General features: G+C 47.2%; 1 protein-coding gene across 6 annotated transcripts in view; it reads left to right on the top strand.

Annotated features, from left to right (window-relative positions):
• sec22c (SEC22 homolog C, vesicle trafficking protein) overlaps positions 1-16331 on the top strand; it is a 134814-nt gene that overhangs the window by 27583 nt on the left and 90900 nt on the right. For 4 of the 6 annotated variants that reach the window (XM_078423761.1, XM_078423752.1, XM_078423744.1 and 1 more), the window contains exon 7: positions 3373-7699. The exons of 1 other annotated variant lie outside the window; for it this stretch is intronic. In XM_078423761.1, coding sequence (XP_078279887.1) covers positions 3373-3573 — 201 coding nt within the window. In that variant the 3' untranslated portion in view covers positions 3574-7699. Of the gene's footprint in view, positions 1-3372; positions 7700-9836; positions 10433-16331 lie in introns of those variants that run through there. One more of the 6 variants, XM_078423788.1, reaches the window with a different exon arrangement.

Raw genomic sequence — 16331 nt, 5'->3', positions numbered from 1 at the left:
TTGACTTAGAAAAATTGTAAAGTGTCCCTCGTGTGGGTAGGATAGTTTACATATATGGGGATTGCTGGTTGGTGCAGACTCATGTGGGCTGAAGGGCGTGTTTCCCTGCTGTATCTCTAAACTAAACAGCAACGCGAATGACGTGTAGAACATAGAGCAGTGCAGCACAGGAACAGACCCTTTGGCCCACAGTATCAGGGTCGAACATAATGTCAAGATAAGAAATTCATCAGAATAAGATCTAAATTCATCAGCCTACACGTTATCCGTATCCCTCCACTCCCTGCATACCCATGTGCCCATCTAAAATGACAGCATAGTGAAGCAGCAGTGGAGTTGCTGCTTTACAGCACCAGAGACCTGGGTTCTATCCTGACTATGGGGGCAGTCTGTATGGAATTGGTATGTTCTCCCTATGATCTCATGGGTTTAATAGACAATAGACAATAGGTGCAGGACGAGGCCATTTGGCCCTTCGAGCCAGCACCGCCATTCAATGTGATCATGGCTGATCATTCACAATCAGTACCCCGTTCCTGCCTTCTCCCCATACCCCCTGATTCCACTATCTTTAAGAGCTCTAACTAGCTCTCTCTTGAAAGCATCCAGAGAATTGGCCTCCACTGCCTTCTGAGGCAGAGAATTCCACAGATTTACAACTCTCTGACTGAAAAAGATTTTCCTCATCTCCGTTCTAAATGGCCTACCCTCCAGGTGCTCTGGTTTCCTCTCGCATTCCAGAGATGTGCAGGTTTGTAGGTTTTAATTGGCTTCTGTAAATTCTTTCTGGTATGAAGGATAGAACTATTATATGGGTGATCGCTGGTCGGCATGGACCTGGTGGGCCGAAGGGCCTGTTTCCACACTGTATCTCTAGACTAAAAAAAAATTGGTTCTCACTTTATTGAAACTGTTAATCTTGCGAAAATGTCAATAAAACTCCTTTATCAAGAATATTATACAACCCCTTGCTGCATCAGTTGAGTCATGCTTAATTTATGTTTATTAAATTCATCTTCGACCTTAAATCTACTTAATCCCAAAATAAATTAGGTAGGCAGTCAGAATCTTTTTCTCAGGATGGAAATGTCAGTCTTTAAGGTGAGAGGGGCAAAGTTTAAAGGAAAAGTACAGGGCAAGTTTATCACACAGAAAGTGTGGGTGCCTGGAACTGCTGCCAGGGTTGGTGGTGGAGGCTGACACGATAGTGACGTTTACGCGACTTTTAGATGGGCATGTGGGGAGTGGAGGGATATGGATCACGTGTAGGCTGATGAATTCAGACCTTATTCTGATGAATTTCTTATCTTAACATTACGTTCGATCCTGATACTGTGGGCCAAATGGTCTGTCCTGTGCTGTACTGCTCTATGTTCTACACGTCATTCATGTTGCTGTTTGCAGATAGCTTTAAGCCTCTTATATTGTCCAAAAAAGTTATTGATTCAAGGGGTGGAAGGGTGGCTTCCATTGTACGGATCCACGGTCAAACACCAATTGAATTACTCTGCAGTTTTGGACAGAACACTTCAGGGCGACTGTGAGGTTCAAAGCAGATTGACTATAATACCACGTAATATTGATGGGTTTAATTTAGCAAACAGTTGAATTAACTTAATGTATTCCCTGGAGTGTGGAAGATTAAGGGTTGAACTAATTGAGGTGATTAACAGGATAAAAGGCCTCAACAGAGTCGACTAATCATTCCCCATGAAGAAGAATTCACCACAAGGGAGTGTTTTCTTGAAATTAAAACCAGACAATTTAGATGACTAATGGAAATGTGCACTTTTATTCAAAGGGCACTGGTAATCTGGAACCAGAACAGAAGTGCGAGTATTGTGTAGGAAGGAACTGCAGATGTAACTGCACTGAAGATAGACACAAAGTGCTGGACGTCTTGGGAGTCTTGGGAGGAAATTGGAGCACCCGGGGAAAACCCATGTGTCATGGGGAGAATGTACAAACTTTGTACAGACAGCACCTGTAGTCAGGATTGCTGTAAGGCAGCAACTCTACCGCTGCACCACCATAGCGGTGCACAGGGCTGTTTCTCCTTTGCCCGTGGCCTCGGCTCAATCCAGAGCCCTGTCCATGGTTACTGGTGTCCACAGCTGCTGTTCATGGTGCTGATGGTTGACTTCTCCTGGTCTCTGTGCCGGCGACAGGGATCAGAGCGGCCCATAGGGAGGAATGTGTCATCACAAGAGATATTAAATTATGAGAGACTTGGATAGTGTGGGTGGCCACACTCTTTTCCCCAGCCTGCACTGGAGAGCCTGCAGCTCTCAGGATGTTCAGCTGCAGGAGGCAGTCCAAGTGAAGCCTCCCCAACATACTCCCCCATCCCTCCCCAGCTGTCCTGGGTGAAGAGACCACTCTTGGACAGCAGGTGGCAGCACCAAGGAGCGGGCTGTGTGAGATTTGCAGGGTGACTGCGAACATAGTTACACATCCTGACTGAACATTCAACTCCTTGTGGATGGGATCGAGGTCTAGGATCTGAAACGTTGTCTTTCCATGTTCTCCAGAGATGCTGCCTGACCTGCTAAGTTATTCTAGTATTTGATGTCTATCTTTAGTGTAAACCGGAATCTGAAGTTCCTTTTTATTACGTTTTATAAGCATTAAAAGCAGTTGGTTAAATGCCGCTGTGATGCAGATTAACCATGATCCGATCGAATGGGGTTAATTGAATTAGTGCAGCACACTGGAGGAGCTGCTGCCTCACAGCGCCTGAGAGCCGGGTGCGATCCTGACCTCGGATGCTATCCATGCACAGTTTGCACGTTTTCCCTGTGACTGCTTTGGTTTCCTCCTGCTGCTCCGGTTTCCTCCCACATCCCAAAAACATGCGGCGTTGGACCAAATGTAGGCAGGTGGGACTAGTGTAGCTGGGACATGTTGGCTGGTGTGGGCAAGTGTGCCGAAGGACCTGTTTCCATGCTGTATCATTCCGGTTAATGGGTGATTGATGGTTGGCGTGGACTTGGTGGGCGAAAGGGCCTGTTTCTCTAAACTAAACTCTAACAACTTGCCACTTTCAATTACTCGCAAGTAATTGAAACAACTACTTTTGTCTCCTTGGCTAGTCCAACAGCATCTCCCAATCCCAGGTTCTCCGAGTCAATAGCATCCTGATTTGGAAAGGTTTAGAGGGATAAGGGCCAAATGCGGGCAAATGGGACTAGCATAGATGGCGCATCTTGGTCGACATGGGCAAGTTGGGCTGAAGGGCTTGTTTCTGCGCTGTATGACTCTGTCTCGCACTGTGTTCACTGTAGCCGCTGTTTGAATCTCACTTCTCCCAGCTTGCATGGATTTCTGTAAGAGTCAAGTATTGGTGTTAATGGTTGAATGTTCCTTTTTCAGTGTTACCTGTACCTCTTCTACGTGTCAGCGAGAACAATCAAGGCACCTGTCGCGCTGGTTCTCCTTTGTATATGCAATCTTTATTTATTTGGGTTGAGGAACATTTGGCAAATCGTCTTCCACTTGGGTGTGGCGTGCCTGTCCACGCAGCAGATATTGTCGAGGAGGCTGACAGAGAGACTTGCTGACTGCGGCGTCTGATGCCTGAGAACTCCTGTCCCATTGACCACCTCCGGGAAAAGTCCGTCCCTCCAGCGCTCCCTCTCAAACGTGCCTTCCTTGTGTCCGATAACGTTAATGCCATCGCCCACCACCGCGGCCACTGCCTGGACGAAGAGTAGCAGAACGCTGGCAAGGAATCTAAAATGTGCGCGCCGTCTCTCAGTGGAAGATCCGACAAAAGAGGAAGCGGAAGCACAAGGAACTGCGGGTGCTCTTTTGCAAATGAAAAGACACAAAGCGCTGGAGTAACTCAGCGGGTCAGGCAGCACCCCTGGGGAACATGGACAGGTGACCTTTCGGGTCGGGACCCTTGAGTATTCTTTCAAACGAGGGGATGATGATCACTCTAAAAGTTAGTGCGCCATGATGAATTCGGAGGAGCCACTGGATGATACCTCATTGTGTCCATGGAGAGGGTTGAGGCCTTTGTGTTCACTAGGCTGGAGATAATTGGACTTGGGGAATGCCTCGTATTCCCAGTTTAAAGTAACACATTCTTCCTGTAACTATATTCTTTCCGTATGTTGTGGCGGTTCATTTTGGTGAACTGTAGTGCTCTTGAACTGGGGTTGTGCCACTCTGCAGGAGGTGCAACTGTAAGATGACAGGGACAGTTTTTGCCTCAAGCTTTGCACAGAGCAACGTTCATAAATTCATAAGTCACAGGAGCAGAAACAGGCCATTCGTCCCATCGAATCTACTCCATCATTCCATCATTGCTGATCGACCTTTCCCTCTCAATCCCATTCTCCTCTGCCTTCTCCCTTCTCCTGAGGCTGGAAGGAGGGAGTTTGTTGCTCTGTTAGAATGTCCTGTTTCTGCCCCATTCCGGAGGTCAACAATCTACACATCACTTCCCTTACTGATAAACGTGTTGGGCTGGAGACTAGGGAATAGTTTGTGATCATGTTTTTTTTGTATGTAACTTAGGATAATGATCCTTTTCTTAAAGAAAATAATACCGATTAATAGGACAGATCAAGAGATAATGTCTTTAGAATTTAGCCCAGCAAGACCACAAGACACAGGAGCAGAATTAGACCATTCAGCCCATCAAGTCTTCTCTGCCGTTCGATCATGGCTGATCTATATTTCCCTCCCAACTCCATTCTCCTGCCTTCCTCCCGTAACCTTTGACACTCTTACTAATCAAGAACCCATTCATCTCCGTTTTTAAAACACCCAATGGCAGCTCCACTGCCATCTGTAGCAATGACTTCCACAGATTCACCACCCTCTGGCTAAAGAAACACCTCCTCATTTCCATTCTAGAGGGACATCCTTTTATTCTGAAGCTGTGCCCTCTGATCACAGACTCTCCCATTAGTGGAAACATCCAGTTGTTAATTAATTATGTTGTAATTTTATTCTCTTGGGGCTGATGTGTTTTCCTGACGTTTATCCAGTTCAGGGTAGTCCTATTAATTCTGGTGGGGAGGGGTGATATATTAAGGATGTGTTTTAGAGAGTGGTGGGTATATGGAACCAGCTGCCAGGGAACGAAAAAATACACAAAGTGCTGGAGTTACTCAGCGGGTCAGGCAGCATCCCTGGAGAACATGGATAGGTGTTGTTTCGGGTCAGCACCCATCGTCAGAGCTGCCTGAGAAAGTGGTTGAGGCAGCTATAATAATCACATTTAAAAGACATTTGGACAGGTTTGATATAGGTCAAATGCGGGCAAATAGGACTCGTTTAAATGGGCACTTTGGTTGGCATGGACGAGCTGGGCATGGATGAGTGCCAGTTTCCAATTCGTATGACTCCATGAATTGGAAGTGACAGTAGGTCAACATTTGAATGGTGTTCGTTCGTATTCTGCTTGTGAATAGGGTGAGAATTTTATGCTTGTAATGACTACTGATGATATACCATGACTCCCAATGCTTATATTCATTAGTTTAGAGATACAGCGTGGAAACAGGCCCTTCAGCCCACCAAGTCCACGCCGACCAGCGATCACCCATACACTACTTTTACCCTACACACCAGGGGCAATTTACAGAAGCCAATTAACCTGCACGTCTTTGGAATGTGGGAGAAACAGGAGCACCTGAGAATACCCACGTGGCCACAGCGCCCGTAGTCAGGATAATAACCCGGGTCTCTGGAGTTGTAAGGCAGCAACTGTACTACTGCACCACTGAGCTGCCCCAAATGTCGTCTACAGGACTAGTTAGTGAAACCTGAGGCACTGGATGAGAAACACAAAGTGCTGTAGTAACTCAGCAGGTCAGGCAACATCTCTGGAGAAAAAAGGTGGGTGATGTTTCAGGTTGGGACCCTTCCTCACATTCCACAGAGGGGGAGCAGGGAGAAAGGGTCTCAAAGACCTCCCGTCAGAGAGAGGAGAACTTGGGCAGAGGGGGAGCCGTGAGAGAGGGTCTCACAGAACTGGGGGATGAGTGGAGTTTTGTGCAGATTTAATTTGAAAGCCAAGGTGAACTTTTGCTGAACTTGCTAGGTTCCTACCTTTTGAGATACAGACAGCAACAATGATATTGTTGTAGGTTCATTTGACTGGCATTGTTCAGGCAGTGGTTGAGATTTACTGATGGGTACAATGCTCGTCGTGGATGGAGGGTGAAATACAGCACGTAGAGGGCATAATTTTAAGGGCAAAAGGACAAAGTTTAAAAGAGTTTAGCGGGGCTATTTTTTCTTTTACATAGAGGGTGGTGGGTGCCTGGAATATGCTGCCAGGGGCGGTGGTGGAGGCCGATACGATTGTGGCATTTAAGAGGCTTTTAAGTAGATGAGTGGATGTGCAGGGAATGGAGGGATATGGATCACATGCTGGCATAGATTAGTTTAACTTGGTATGTTCAGCACAGACATTGTGGGCTGAAGGGCCTGTTCATGTGCTGTACTGTTCTATGTTGCTTGGATGCAAATTGTTGCTGTAGCAATAGAAGAATAAATCTTAGTAGAAGGAGAGTAGCGCAACAGTAGAGTTGCCACCTTACAGCGCCAGAGACCCGGGTTCGATCCTGACTGTAGGTGCTGGCTTTACAGAGTATATACTTTCTCCCTGTAACCATGTGGGTTTTCTCTGGGTGCTCCGGTTTCCTCCCACACTCCAGACATAGAGGTTTGTAGGTTAATTTGGCTTCGGTAAAAATTGTAAATTGTCCCTAGTGTGTAGGATAGTGTAAGTGTACAGGGTGATCGCTGGTTGGCGTGGACTTGATGGACAGAAGAGGCAGTTTCCACGCTGTATCTCTAAAACTAAAACTAAAAACTAAAACTAAAACGTGCCCTCCGTCCCAAAAATATTAATTTTCATCCAGGCATCATTGTTTCGATCGCCATTTATTGCACATTTCTGGCTGGTTTTGAGAAGATGGTGATGAGTTGTCTTCCAGGACAAGTGCAGTTTGTGTACTGTGGGCTTTAGCTCATTTTTGTTTTTGATTGAAAGACACAGCATGGCCCTTCCTCCCACAGAATCCACCGCGACCATTTATCACCCGTTCACACACTAGTTCTACATTATCACACTTTCTCATCCACTCCCTACACACACGGGACAATTTACAGAGGCCAATTAACCTACAAAACCGCACGTCTTGGGGATGTGGGAGGAAACTGGAGCACCCAGAGGAAACCCACGTGGTCACAGGGAGATCATGTAAACTCCACACACAGACAGCACCCGACGGCAGGATCGAACCTGGGTCTCTGGCGCTGTGAGGCAGTAGCTCTCCCAAGTTGCACCATTGTGTCGCCCTTCTTGCATGGGTGTTCCAGGCTGTGGTGAAACAGTATATGTCTAGAATAATCTGGAAGTCAGATCATTGATCTTGCTTATTCTAATCTGAATGCACAGAATACGTGTGTGTTTGTATTCATGGATTATGCATGCACTATTATTGATTTTAAATAAGTTTTTATATTCATTGTATTTATTCTGTTTGAAATGTAAACTCTTGGCTAACAAATAATTGTAAGTACATTCATGTGTATAAAGTCCATGCTCTCTTAGAGATCTTTAGCAGCCGGTACATGCATTTTGACACCAAACTGTTTTTGCGGTTGGTTCATACATCTCCTTGTGTAAGAAGGAACTGCAGATGCTGGTTTAAACCAAAGATAGACACAAAATGCTGGAGTAACTCAGTGGGACAGGCAGCATCTCTGGAGAGAAGGAATGGGTGACGTTTCGGGTCAAGACGAAGAAGGGTCTCGACCCGAAACGTCACCCATTCCTTCTCTCCAGAGATGCTGCCTGTCCCACTGAGTTACTCCAGCTTTTTGTGTCTATCCTTCATTTACCTACTTACTTGATTTAGTTTAGAGATACAGCGTGGAAACAGGCCCTTCAGCCCACTAGGTCTGCGCCGACCAGCAATCACCCATATACTACTTCTAACCTATGCACTAGGGAGAATTTACAGAAGCCAATTAACCTAAACACTGGCAAGTCTTTGGAATGTGGGAGGAAACTGGAGTACCTGGAGAGAACCCACGTGGTCACAGGGAGAACGTACAAACTCCAGGCAGCTCCATTTATGAAGATTCACTTAATATTCGGCATAGCTCTAAGGTGAGAGGAACACAGTTTAAAGGAGATAGAGGGTGGTAAGTGCCTGGAACGCGCTGCCAAGGGTGGTGGTGGAGGAGGCGGACACAATAGTGGTGTTTAAGAGACTTAAGGATGAATATGCAGGGAATGGAGGGATATGGTTTATGTGCAGGCAAATAAGAATTTGTTCTGGCATCAAGTTTGGCACAGACATTGTGGGCTGAAGGACCTTTTCCTGTGCTGTACTGTTTCAAAGTTCTTTAAAAATATAGTCTTGGCCTGTCTGGTTTGAAGAGATTAGTTTAGTTTAGAGATACATGATGGAAACAGGCCCTTCAGCCCACCGAGTCCACGCCGACCATCGATCACTCTGTTATCCCACTTTCTCATCCACTTCCTACACAATAGGGGCAATTTACAGAGGCCAATTAGCCCACAAACCTGCAAGTCCTTGGGATGTGGGAGGAAACCAGATCATGTGGAGGAAACCCATGCGGTCACAGGGACAAAGTGCAAACTCCACACAGACAGCACCCGAGGTCAGAATCGAACCTGGCTCCCTGAGGCCAGTGCCCTACTAGCTGCACCACCGTGCTGTTCCTGTATGTGTCTCAACATCCATCCACAGAATGAAGCCACTATGTTGTCAATTCTTCTTATTTCTTTTAATGGAGAAGGAGTAGTTTCCTAATGCTTACATTCAAGGTGACGGGATGAGTTTGTGTTTACCTGACTGGTATATCGGACACACTTCGATCAAGTCAGAGAGATAGCCACCAAAAAAGGCCCTTACACAAGTGTTACAGAATGTGCTGGCTCTTAGATTCACATTTAACTGTGACGTTTGGAGCAAGGAACAAAGTGCTGGAGGAACTCAGCATGTCAGGCAGCATCTCTGGAGGGAATGAACAAGTGATCTTCTCATTTCCCTTCTTCAGATTTAACATTTCTTAAGATTGTTCAGAAGTTAGTCGGTGTGAAATTATAGTGCATTGCCTTGATTGGATGGGAATATGTCACCTAAATGCTACACATTCTAACAATGTAAGAAAATAACTGCAGATCGAAGGTATCACAAAATGCTGGAGTAACTCAGCAGGTCAGGCAGCATCTCTGGAGAGAAGGAATGGGTGACGTTTCGGGTCGAGACCCTTCCTCAGACCTTGGGTTGCATCAGGCCCTGGGGATTTATCAGCCTTCAGTCCCATCAGTCTACCCAACACCAATTCGTGCCTAATGTGGATTTCCTTCAGTTCCTCCGTCACCCTAGGATCTCTGGCCACTAGAACATCTGGGAGATTGCTTGTATCTTAGTGAAGACAGATCCAAAGTACCGGTTCAACTCGTCTGCCATTTCCTTGTTCCCCATAATAAATTCCCCAGCTTCTGTCTTCAAGGGACCCACATTTGCCTTGACTATTTTTTTCCTCTTCACATACCTAACAAAGCTTTTACTATCCTCCTTTATATTATTGGCTAGCTTACCCTCGTACCTCATCTTTTCTCCCCCTATTGCCTTTTTAGTTATCTTCTGTTGCTCTTTAAAAGAGTCCCAATCCTCTGGCTTCCCACTCTTCTTTGCTATGTTATATCTCTTCTCTTTTATTTTTATGCTGCCCTTGACTTCCCTTGTCAGGCATGGGTGCCTCTTACTCCCCTTAGAATCTTTCCTCCTCTTTGGGATAAATTGATCCTGTAACTTCTGCATTATTCCCAGGAATACCTGCCATTGCTGTTCCACCGTTTTCCCTGCTAGGGCCTCGCGGGTCGACCCACGGTGGTTGATGAGAGCGTGGGGGAACCGCCGCGAAGGATGGGGAAGAACAATGGATAATGGAGGACCCAGCGAGGGGGTACTGCTGTGCAGGGGAGAACAAAGGAGGAGCTGGCATATTTTGTAACTTTGTCAGCACTATTTGGTGGCCGCTATTTGTATACCTTGGGTATGCAAGCAAAGAATTTCACTGTGCCGTGTCACGTGACAATAAAGCATTGCATTCCACCAACTGGGGGTCTTGCCTTCCGCACCCTGAAGGTCGGCTGTGGGAGGCGCCCCTGGGGCACAAAGATTGAAGGTGGCCAGGCGAGGAGAGGGACGACAGTTCGCTGGACGATCCGGATCATGGCAAGCTGCGGCCAGCTGCAGCTGGGACTTTGAAAATGGCGGCAAAATCTGGCGACTTGCATATGGACTCAGTGGGCTGTTTCTATGCATTCTGTACTTAATCGGGGATTGTACTTATGTGGGGCAGTAAACTGCCTGATGCAAAAAACAAATTTCACTGTACCTTTGTACATATGTCGGAACCCTTCTTCAGACTGATTGTTAGGGGGGAGGGGGGAGGGGGGGGGGGAGGGGGGGGGGGAGAGAGCTGGTAGAGAGGAGGCACAGGACAAAGCCTGGTCGGCAATAGGTTGATACCAGGCAACTGAACAGTCCTCTCAACAGCTGGAGTGTGGTCCTGGCCTCCCAGTTACCCCTTTGGAGACCTTTGAACTATCTATCGAACTTCAGTGTTATATCTTTGCACAAAATGTTATACCCTTTATCCTTTGTCTTTGCACTGTGGATGGCTTGATTATATGCATGTAAGACTTGACTGGATAGAATGCATACCAAAGCTTTCCGCTGTACCTCTGAACACGTGACAATAATAAACTAAACTAAAGGTATTTTGATAGGCAGGTGGTTGGACAAAGACCAGAGATGAAAAGACAGACGGTGTGATAGACAAAGGCCAGAGTTACTCCACTGAGTTACTCCAGCACTTTGTCCCTTCATTTGTAAACCAGCATCTGCAGTTCCTTATTTCCACAATAGCCTACCAATTCTAGGGCGGCACAGTGGCGTAGCGATAAAGTTGCTGCCTTGCAGCATCAGAGACCCAGGTTTGATCATGACCACGGGTACAGTCTGTGTGGAGTTTGCATGTTCTTCCTGTGATCACGTGGGTTTTCTCTGGGTATTCTGGTTTCCTCCCACACACCAAAGACGTGCAGGTTTATAGGTTAATTGGCTTCGGTAAGTTGTAAAATTGTCCCTAGTGTGTAGGGTAGTGTTAGTGGTCTGCGATAACTTAGTGGGCCGAAGGGCCTGCTTTCACGTCGTATCTCTAAAGTCTAAAGAATGGTGGAGTAGAGTTTGAGCAATCTAAAAACCTGCAACACTGGCAAAAGGCGAATGGATGATTCTAATATAGGTTTGGATAATATCAAGTATTTTAAAATGTTAATAATAATAATAATAATGCATTACATTTATATAGCGCTTTTCAAACACTCAAAGACGCTTTACAGGGATTTCTAGAACATAGAGAATTGAATAAATAGATAAATAAGTAAACGTACAGAAAAAGGAGACAGAAGGTGAGGTGACCTTCAGTGGTTGAAGGCAGTGCTGAACAGGTGAGACTTCAGTGATGTTTTGAATGTGGTGAGTGAGGAGGAGTCTCTGACGGTTTGGGGTAGTGAGTTTCAGAGGGTGGGAGCAGCGATGGAGAAAGCCCTGTCCCCCCAGGATCTGAGTTTGGTCCGGATGGGGGGGGACAGGAGATTGGCAGCAGCAGAGCGGAGGGTGCAGGTGGGAGTGTGCCTGTGGAGGAGGTCAGTCAGGTAGGATGGGGCCAGGTTATGGAGGGCTTTGTAGGTCATGAGGAGGATTTTGTACTGGATTCTCTGGGGGATGGGGAGCCAGTGGAGTTGATATATTTATAAGGCATTTTGGAGGTACATCATAAAACAAGGCTATGAGGTTCATCCTGTCTATACAAAATTGGTCTGGTGCAAGCGTGAGTATTGTGTGGAAATAAATCTACAAAAACATTTGAATGAAAACATGAAAATTTAATACCTTTTGCACTGTTGTACGTAACTGAGAAATGATTTTTTATATGTTTCATTTATCATCAACCTCGATTTTTGCATGTCAACCTGAATTTCTCAATACATTGCTGATGAAAGTACTGATGAAATAAAGATCTATTCTGTGAATGTTTAGTTTAGTTTAACTATGCAGAAACAGGCCCTTTGGCTCACTGAGTCCACGCCGACCAACGATCCCCGTGCATTTGCACAATCCTACACACTTGGGACAATTTATGATATTTACCAAAGCCAATTAACCTACAAACCTGTACTGTGGAGTGTGTGAGGAAACCGGAGAATCGAGGGGAAAACCCACGAGGTGACAGGGAGAATGTACAAGCTCCGTACAGACAGCACCCATAGGATCAAATCCGGGTCTCTAGCGCTGTAAGGCAGCGTCTCTATCACTGTGCCACCTTGCCGCCCAATGTATTTTCTTTAAAACCTGCACTATCAGCCCTCATCTCATTTGAAGTCTGAAGAGAAAAACACAATGTTATGGAACGTATGGACAAGCAGGTCAAAATGCATACAGCACGATATACATCATTTACAGATATGGGCAGAGAAATGGCAGATAGAGTTTAATCCGAATGAGTGAGAGGCGCTGCACTGTGGGAGGTAAAGGGAAAGTATACAGTTAATGGCAAGATCCTTAACAGCATTGATGTACCGAGGGTTCTTGGTTTCCAAGTCCACAGCTCCCTGTAGATGACAACGCAAGTAAGAAAACAGCATATGGTATGTTTGCATTCATCAGTCGGTGCATTGACAATTACAGTCAGGAAGTCATGCTGCAGCTTTATAGGACTTTGGTCGGGCTGCATTTGGAGGATTGAGTGCAGTTCTGGTCTCCCCATTACAGGAAGGATGTGGAGGCTTTGGAGAGAGTGCAGAAGAGGTTTACCAGAATGCTGCCTGTGTAGAGGGTATTAAGTATAAGGGGAGATTGGACAAACTTGGATTGTTTTTTTTCTGGAGCATCAGGATCTGAGGGGAGAGCTGATGGAAGTTTATAAAATAATGAGAGGTATAGATAGGGTCGACAGAACCATTTTTTCCCCCGGGGGTGGAAATGTCAAAGACCAGAAGGCATAGCTTAAAGGTGAGAGGGGCAAAGTTTAAAGATGTGTGGGGTAAGTTCTTTTACTCAGAGAGTGGTAGGTACCTGGAACGCACAGCCAGGAATCTTGGTGGAGGTAGAGTATGATAGTGCCATTTAAGAGCCTTTAGGATAGGAACATGGACATGCCGAGATTTGGGGGATATGGATCAGCGCAGGCAGAGAGGATTAGTTTAACGGTATCACGTCCGGCACAGACATTGTTGGTTGAAGGACCTTTTTCCTTGCTGCTGTCTCAGCGCTGAAGTGTTTCTGAGAGCTAATAAAGTTCTCCATGAGTGAATATTGTTCCTTCCCTGCCAATGTGTTACAATGCGGGTTTTCACCTCCCACGTTGCTTTACAATAGATTTTATCTTTGGAGCAGGTTATTATGCCTTCCCAATTTGGGCATTGGCATTCAGAGTTGTTTGCAATCCTGTTTTATTAATCTCAGTTGACAATTGACCAATAGAAGTAAATATACATTGTCATGGCTAGTTGAAACCACTGGGTGATGCTACAATCCAAATATAAAACTCAATGGAAACTGAGAACATAGAACAATACAGCACAGAAACAGGCCCTTCGGCCCACAATGTCTGTGCTGAACCTGATGCCAAGTTAAACTAATCTCCTCTGCCTGCACATGTCGTCCCTCCATTGGCTGTATATCCATGTGCCCAAGAGTGACACAGTGGCGCAGCTGGCAGAGCTGCTGCCTCACAGCGCGAGAGACCTGGGTTCGATCCTGACCGTGGGTCCTGTTGGTGTGGAGTTTGCATGTTCTTCCTCTGACCACATAGGTTTCTGCCGGGTGCTCCGGTTTCCTCTCACATCCTATAGACGTGCGGGTTTGTTGGTTAATTAGCCTATGTAAAAACAAAATGCGCCTGGTGTGTAGGGAGTGGACGAGCAAGTGGAATAACGTAATGTGAACGGGTGATCGATGGGTGGTGAGGACTCGGTGGGCTAAATGCCTGTTTTCACACTGTATCTTTCAATCAATTCAATCAATCTATCTAAAAGCCCAATAAGTGGCGCTATTGTGTCAGCTTCCACCACTGGCCCTGGCGGCAAATTCCTGGCACTCACCACTCTTTGTAAACCTCTGGATAAAGTGTGGAATTGTGCGAGAAACAATGAAAAACCAAACATTTTCAAAAATGATACATTTGGAGTTTCTTAAGCATTTGTGCGTTCCTGTAACAAATCGCAAGTTGAACGTTCGTAGAGGCTATTTGCCAGGTGTTGGTGAGTGTGATTACTGTTGTTTAGAGATACTGCATGCAAACATGCCCTTCGGCACACTGAGCCCACGCCAACCATCGATCACCTGTTCACGCTGCTTCTATGTTATCCCAGTTTCGCATCCTACACGCCAGAGGCCATTTACAGAAGCCAATTAACCTACAAACCTGCACTTCTTCGTAGTGTGGGAGGAAACTGAAGCACCCAGAGAAAATCCACATGGTCACAGGAAAGAACGTGAAAACTCTGTGCAGCCTATGATCTGACCTTCTGATAACAAAAACAGACACTGCCAGCTAAATAGGGAAAATAACAACACATGGGATGCAATGTAAACAAATCAGCCTGTGTTTAGCCAGGGAGATTCTGCTCCAAGTGTGTGTTGTCTGGTGTGGTTTGACAGCGCGGAATTCAAAAGCTCGGAGCAATTGAGGTCAATCAAATAAGCAGGAAAATACATTTAGTTGATAGTTTTAAGGTGAAAGGGAGGTAGTTTAAAGGAGATGTGTGGGGCAAATTATTTACATAGAGAGTGTTGGGAGCGTGGAACTCGCTGCCAGGGGTGGTGGCAGAGGCAGATAGCATAGTGGCGTTAGAGAAGCTTTTAGACAGGCACATGGAAATGCAGCAAATGGAGGAATATTAATCACGTGCAGGCAGAGGAGATTAGTTTATCTTGGTATTGTAGTGAGTCCAAAAACGAGCGTTATTATCAAAAGACTTTATTCTTGGTAAAAACCGTGACAAGGCGCAACGCACTTACTTTGGACACACACTACTTAACTGCTAACATAATCTAATCTCATCTCCCCAGTTTGGCGCCAGACACAACTATACCTCGCGCTCCCGCACCACGTGACCCGTTAGCCCAACCGAGGGTTCGAGACCCCCCCGCCAATCTGTATGTCCCTACATGACCCCCCCCAGAACCCTCGAAACCATACCTCACGGGCGCCCGGACCTCCCTCCCGGAACGCGTACGGAGGGGGGAACCCGATACCGCCAATGTGACGGGAGGTGGGGAGGGCGCCGCCGCCGGAGGCGATGAGGGGCCACGGAAGTGGAGGGCGTAGGCGACGGAGAGCGCTTAATCGGGAACAGTGGCCCGAGCCCAACCATAGGCGGCGGGGGACCGAGAGGTGGCAAACAAGGCGCTTCTGGCGGGACAAGTGGGGCGGCCATAGGCCGGCCCCTGCACGGCGGCTGGGCCACCGACACAGGGAGGTCCTTGTCCAAATGGGCCGGTTTGAGCCGGGATACCGAAACGAGCTCCTGGCGATTACCCACCTGCAAGGTGAAAGTGGCAGCCCCTCTTTTAAGCACCTGGAACGGGCCCTGATAAACCGGCCAAAGAGGGGGGCGGTGGGAATCTTTCCGAAGGAACACGAAATCGCAGTCCCGCAAGTCCGACGGGATGTGGACTGCGGTGCTTCCGTGCCTGGAGGTCGGGACAGGAGCCAGAGAACCCACCCGTGCCCGGAGGGAACCCAACATCGACGTAACGGGTGGCGGCAAGGCGGGGGCGGAAGGGAGAATGTCACCCGGCACCCGCAGGGGCGAACCGTAGACGAGCTCGGCCGAAGATGTGCCTAGCTCGGCCTTTGGGGCCGTACGAATGCCGAGGAGGACCCAAGGCAGCTGGTCAGCCCAATCGTGGCCGGTCAGTCGGGCACAGAGGGACGCCTTCAGCTGCCGATGGAAGCGCTCAACCATCCCGTTGGATTGGGGATGGTAGGCGGTGGTCTGCTGTAAACGAGACCCATACAACTGTGCCAGCGCGGCCCAGAGGGAGGAGGTGAACTGGGCTCCCCGATCTGTGGTGATGATAGCCGGTACGCCGAAACGGGCCACCCAATGCAACGCCAGGGCCCGTGCACAGGAGGCCGCCGAGGTGTCCGACAATAGGAGCGCCTCCGGCCAACGTGTAAACCGATCCACCACCGTCAGCAGATGAGTATAACTCCTGGAGTAGGGCAATGGACCCACCAAATCCACG

The sequence above is a fragment of the Rhinoraja longicauda genome, chromosome 2 (assembly GCF_053455715.1).
Source record: "Rhinoraja longicauda isolate Sanriku21f chromosome 2, sRhiLon1.1, whole genome shotgun sequence".
NCBI lineage: Eukaryota > Metazoa > Chordata > Chondrichthyes > Rajiformes > Arhynchobatidae > Rhinoraja > Rhinoraja longicauda.
This window is presented reverse-complemented; position numbering and strand designations above follow the sequence as displayed.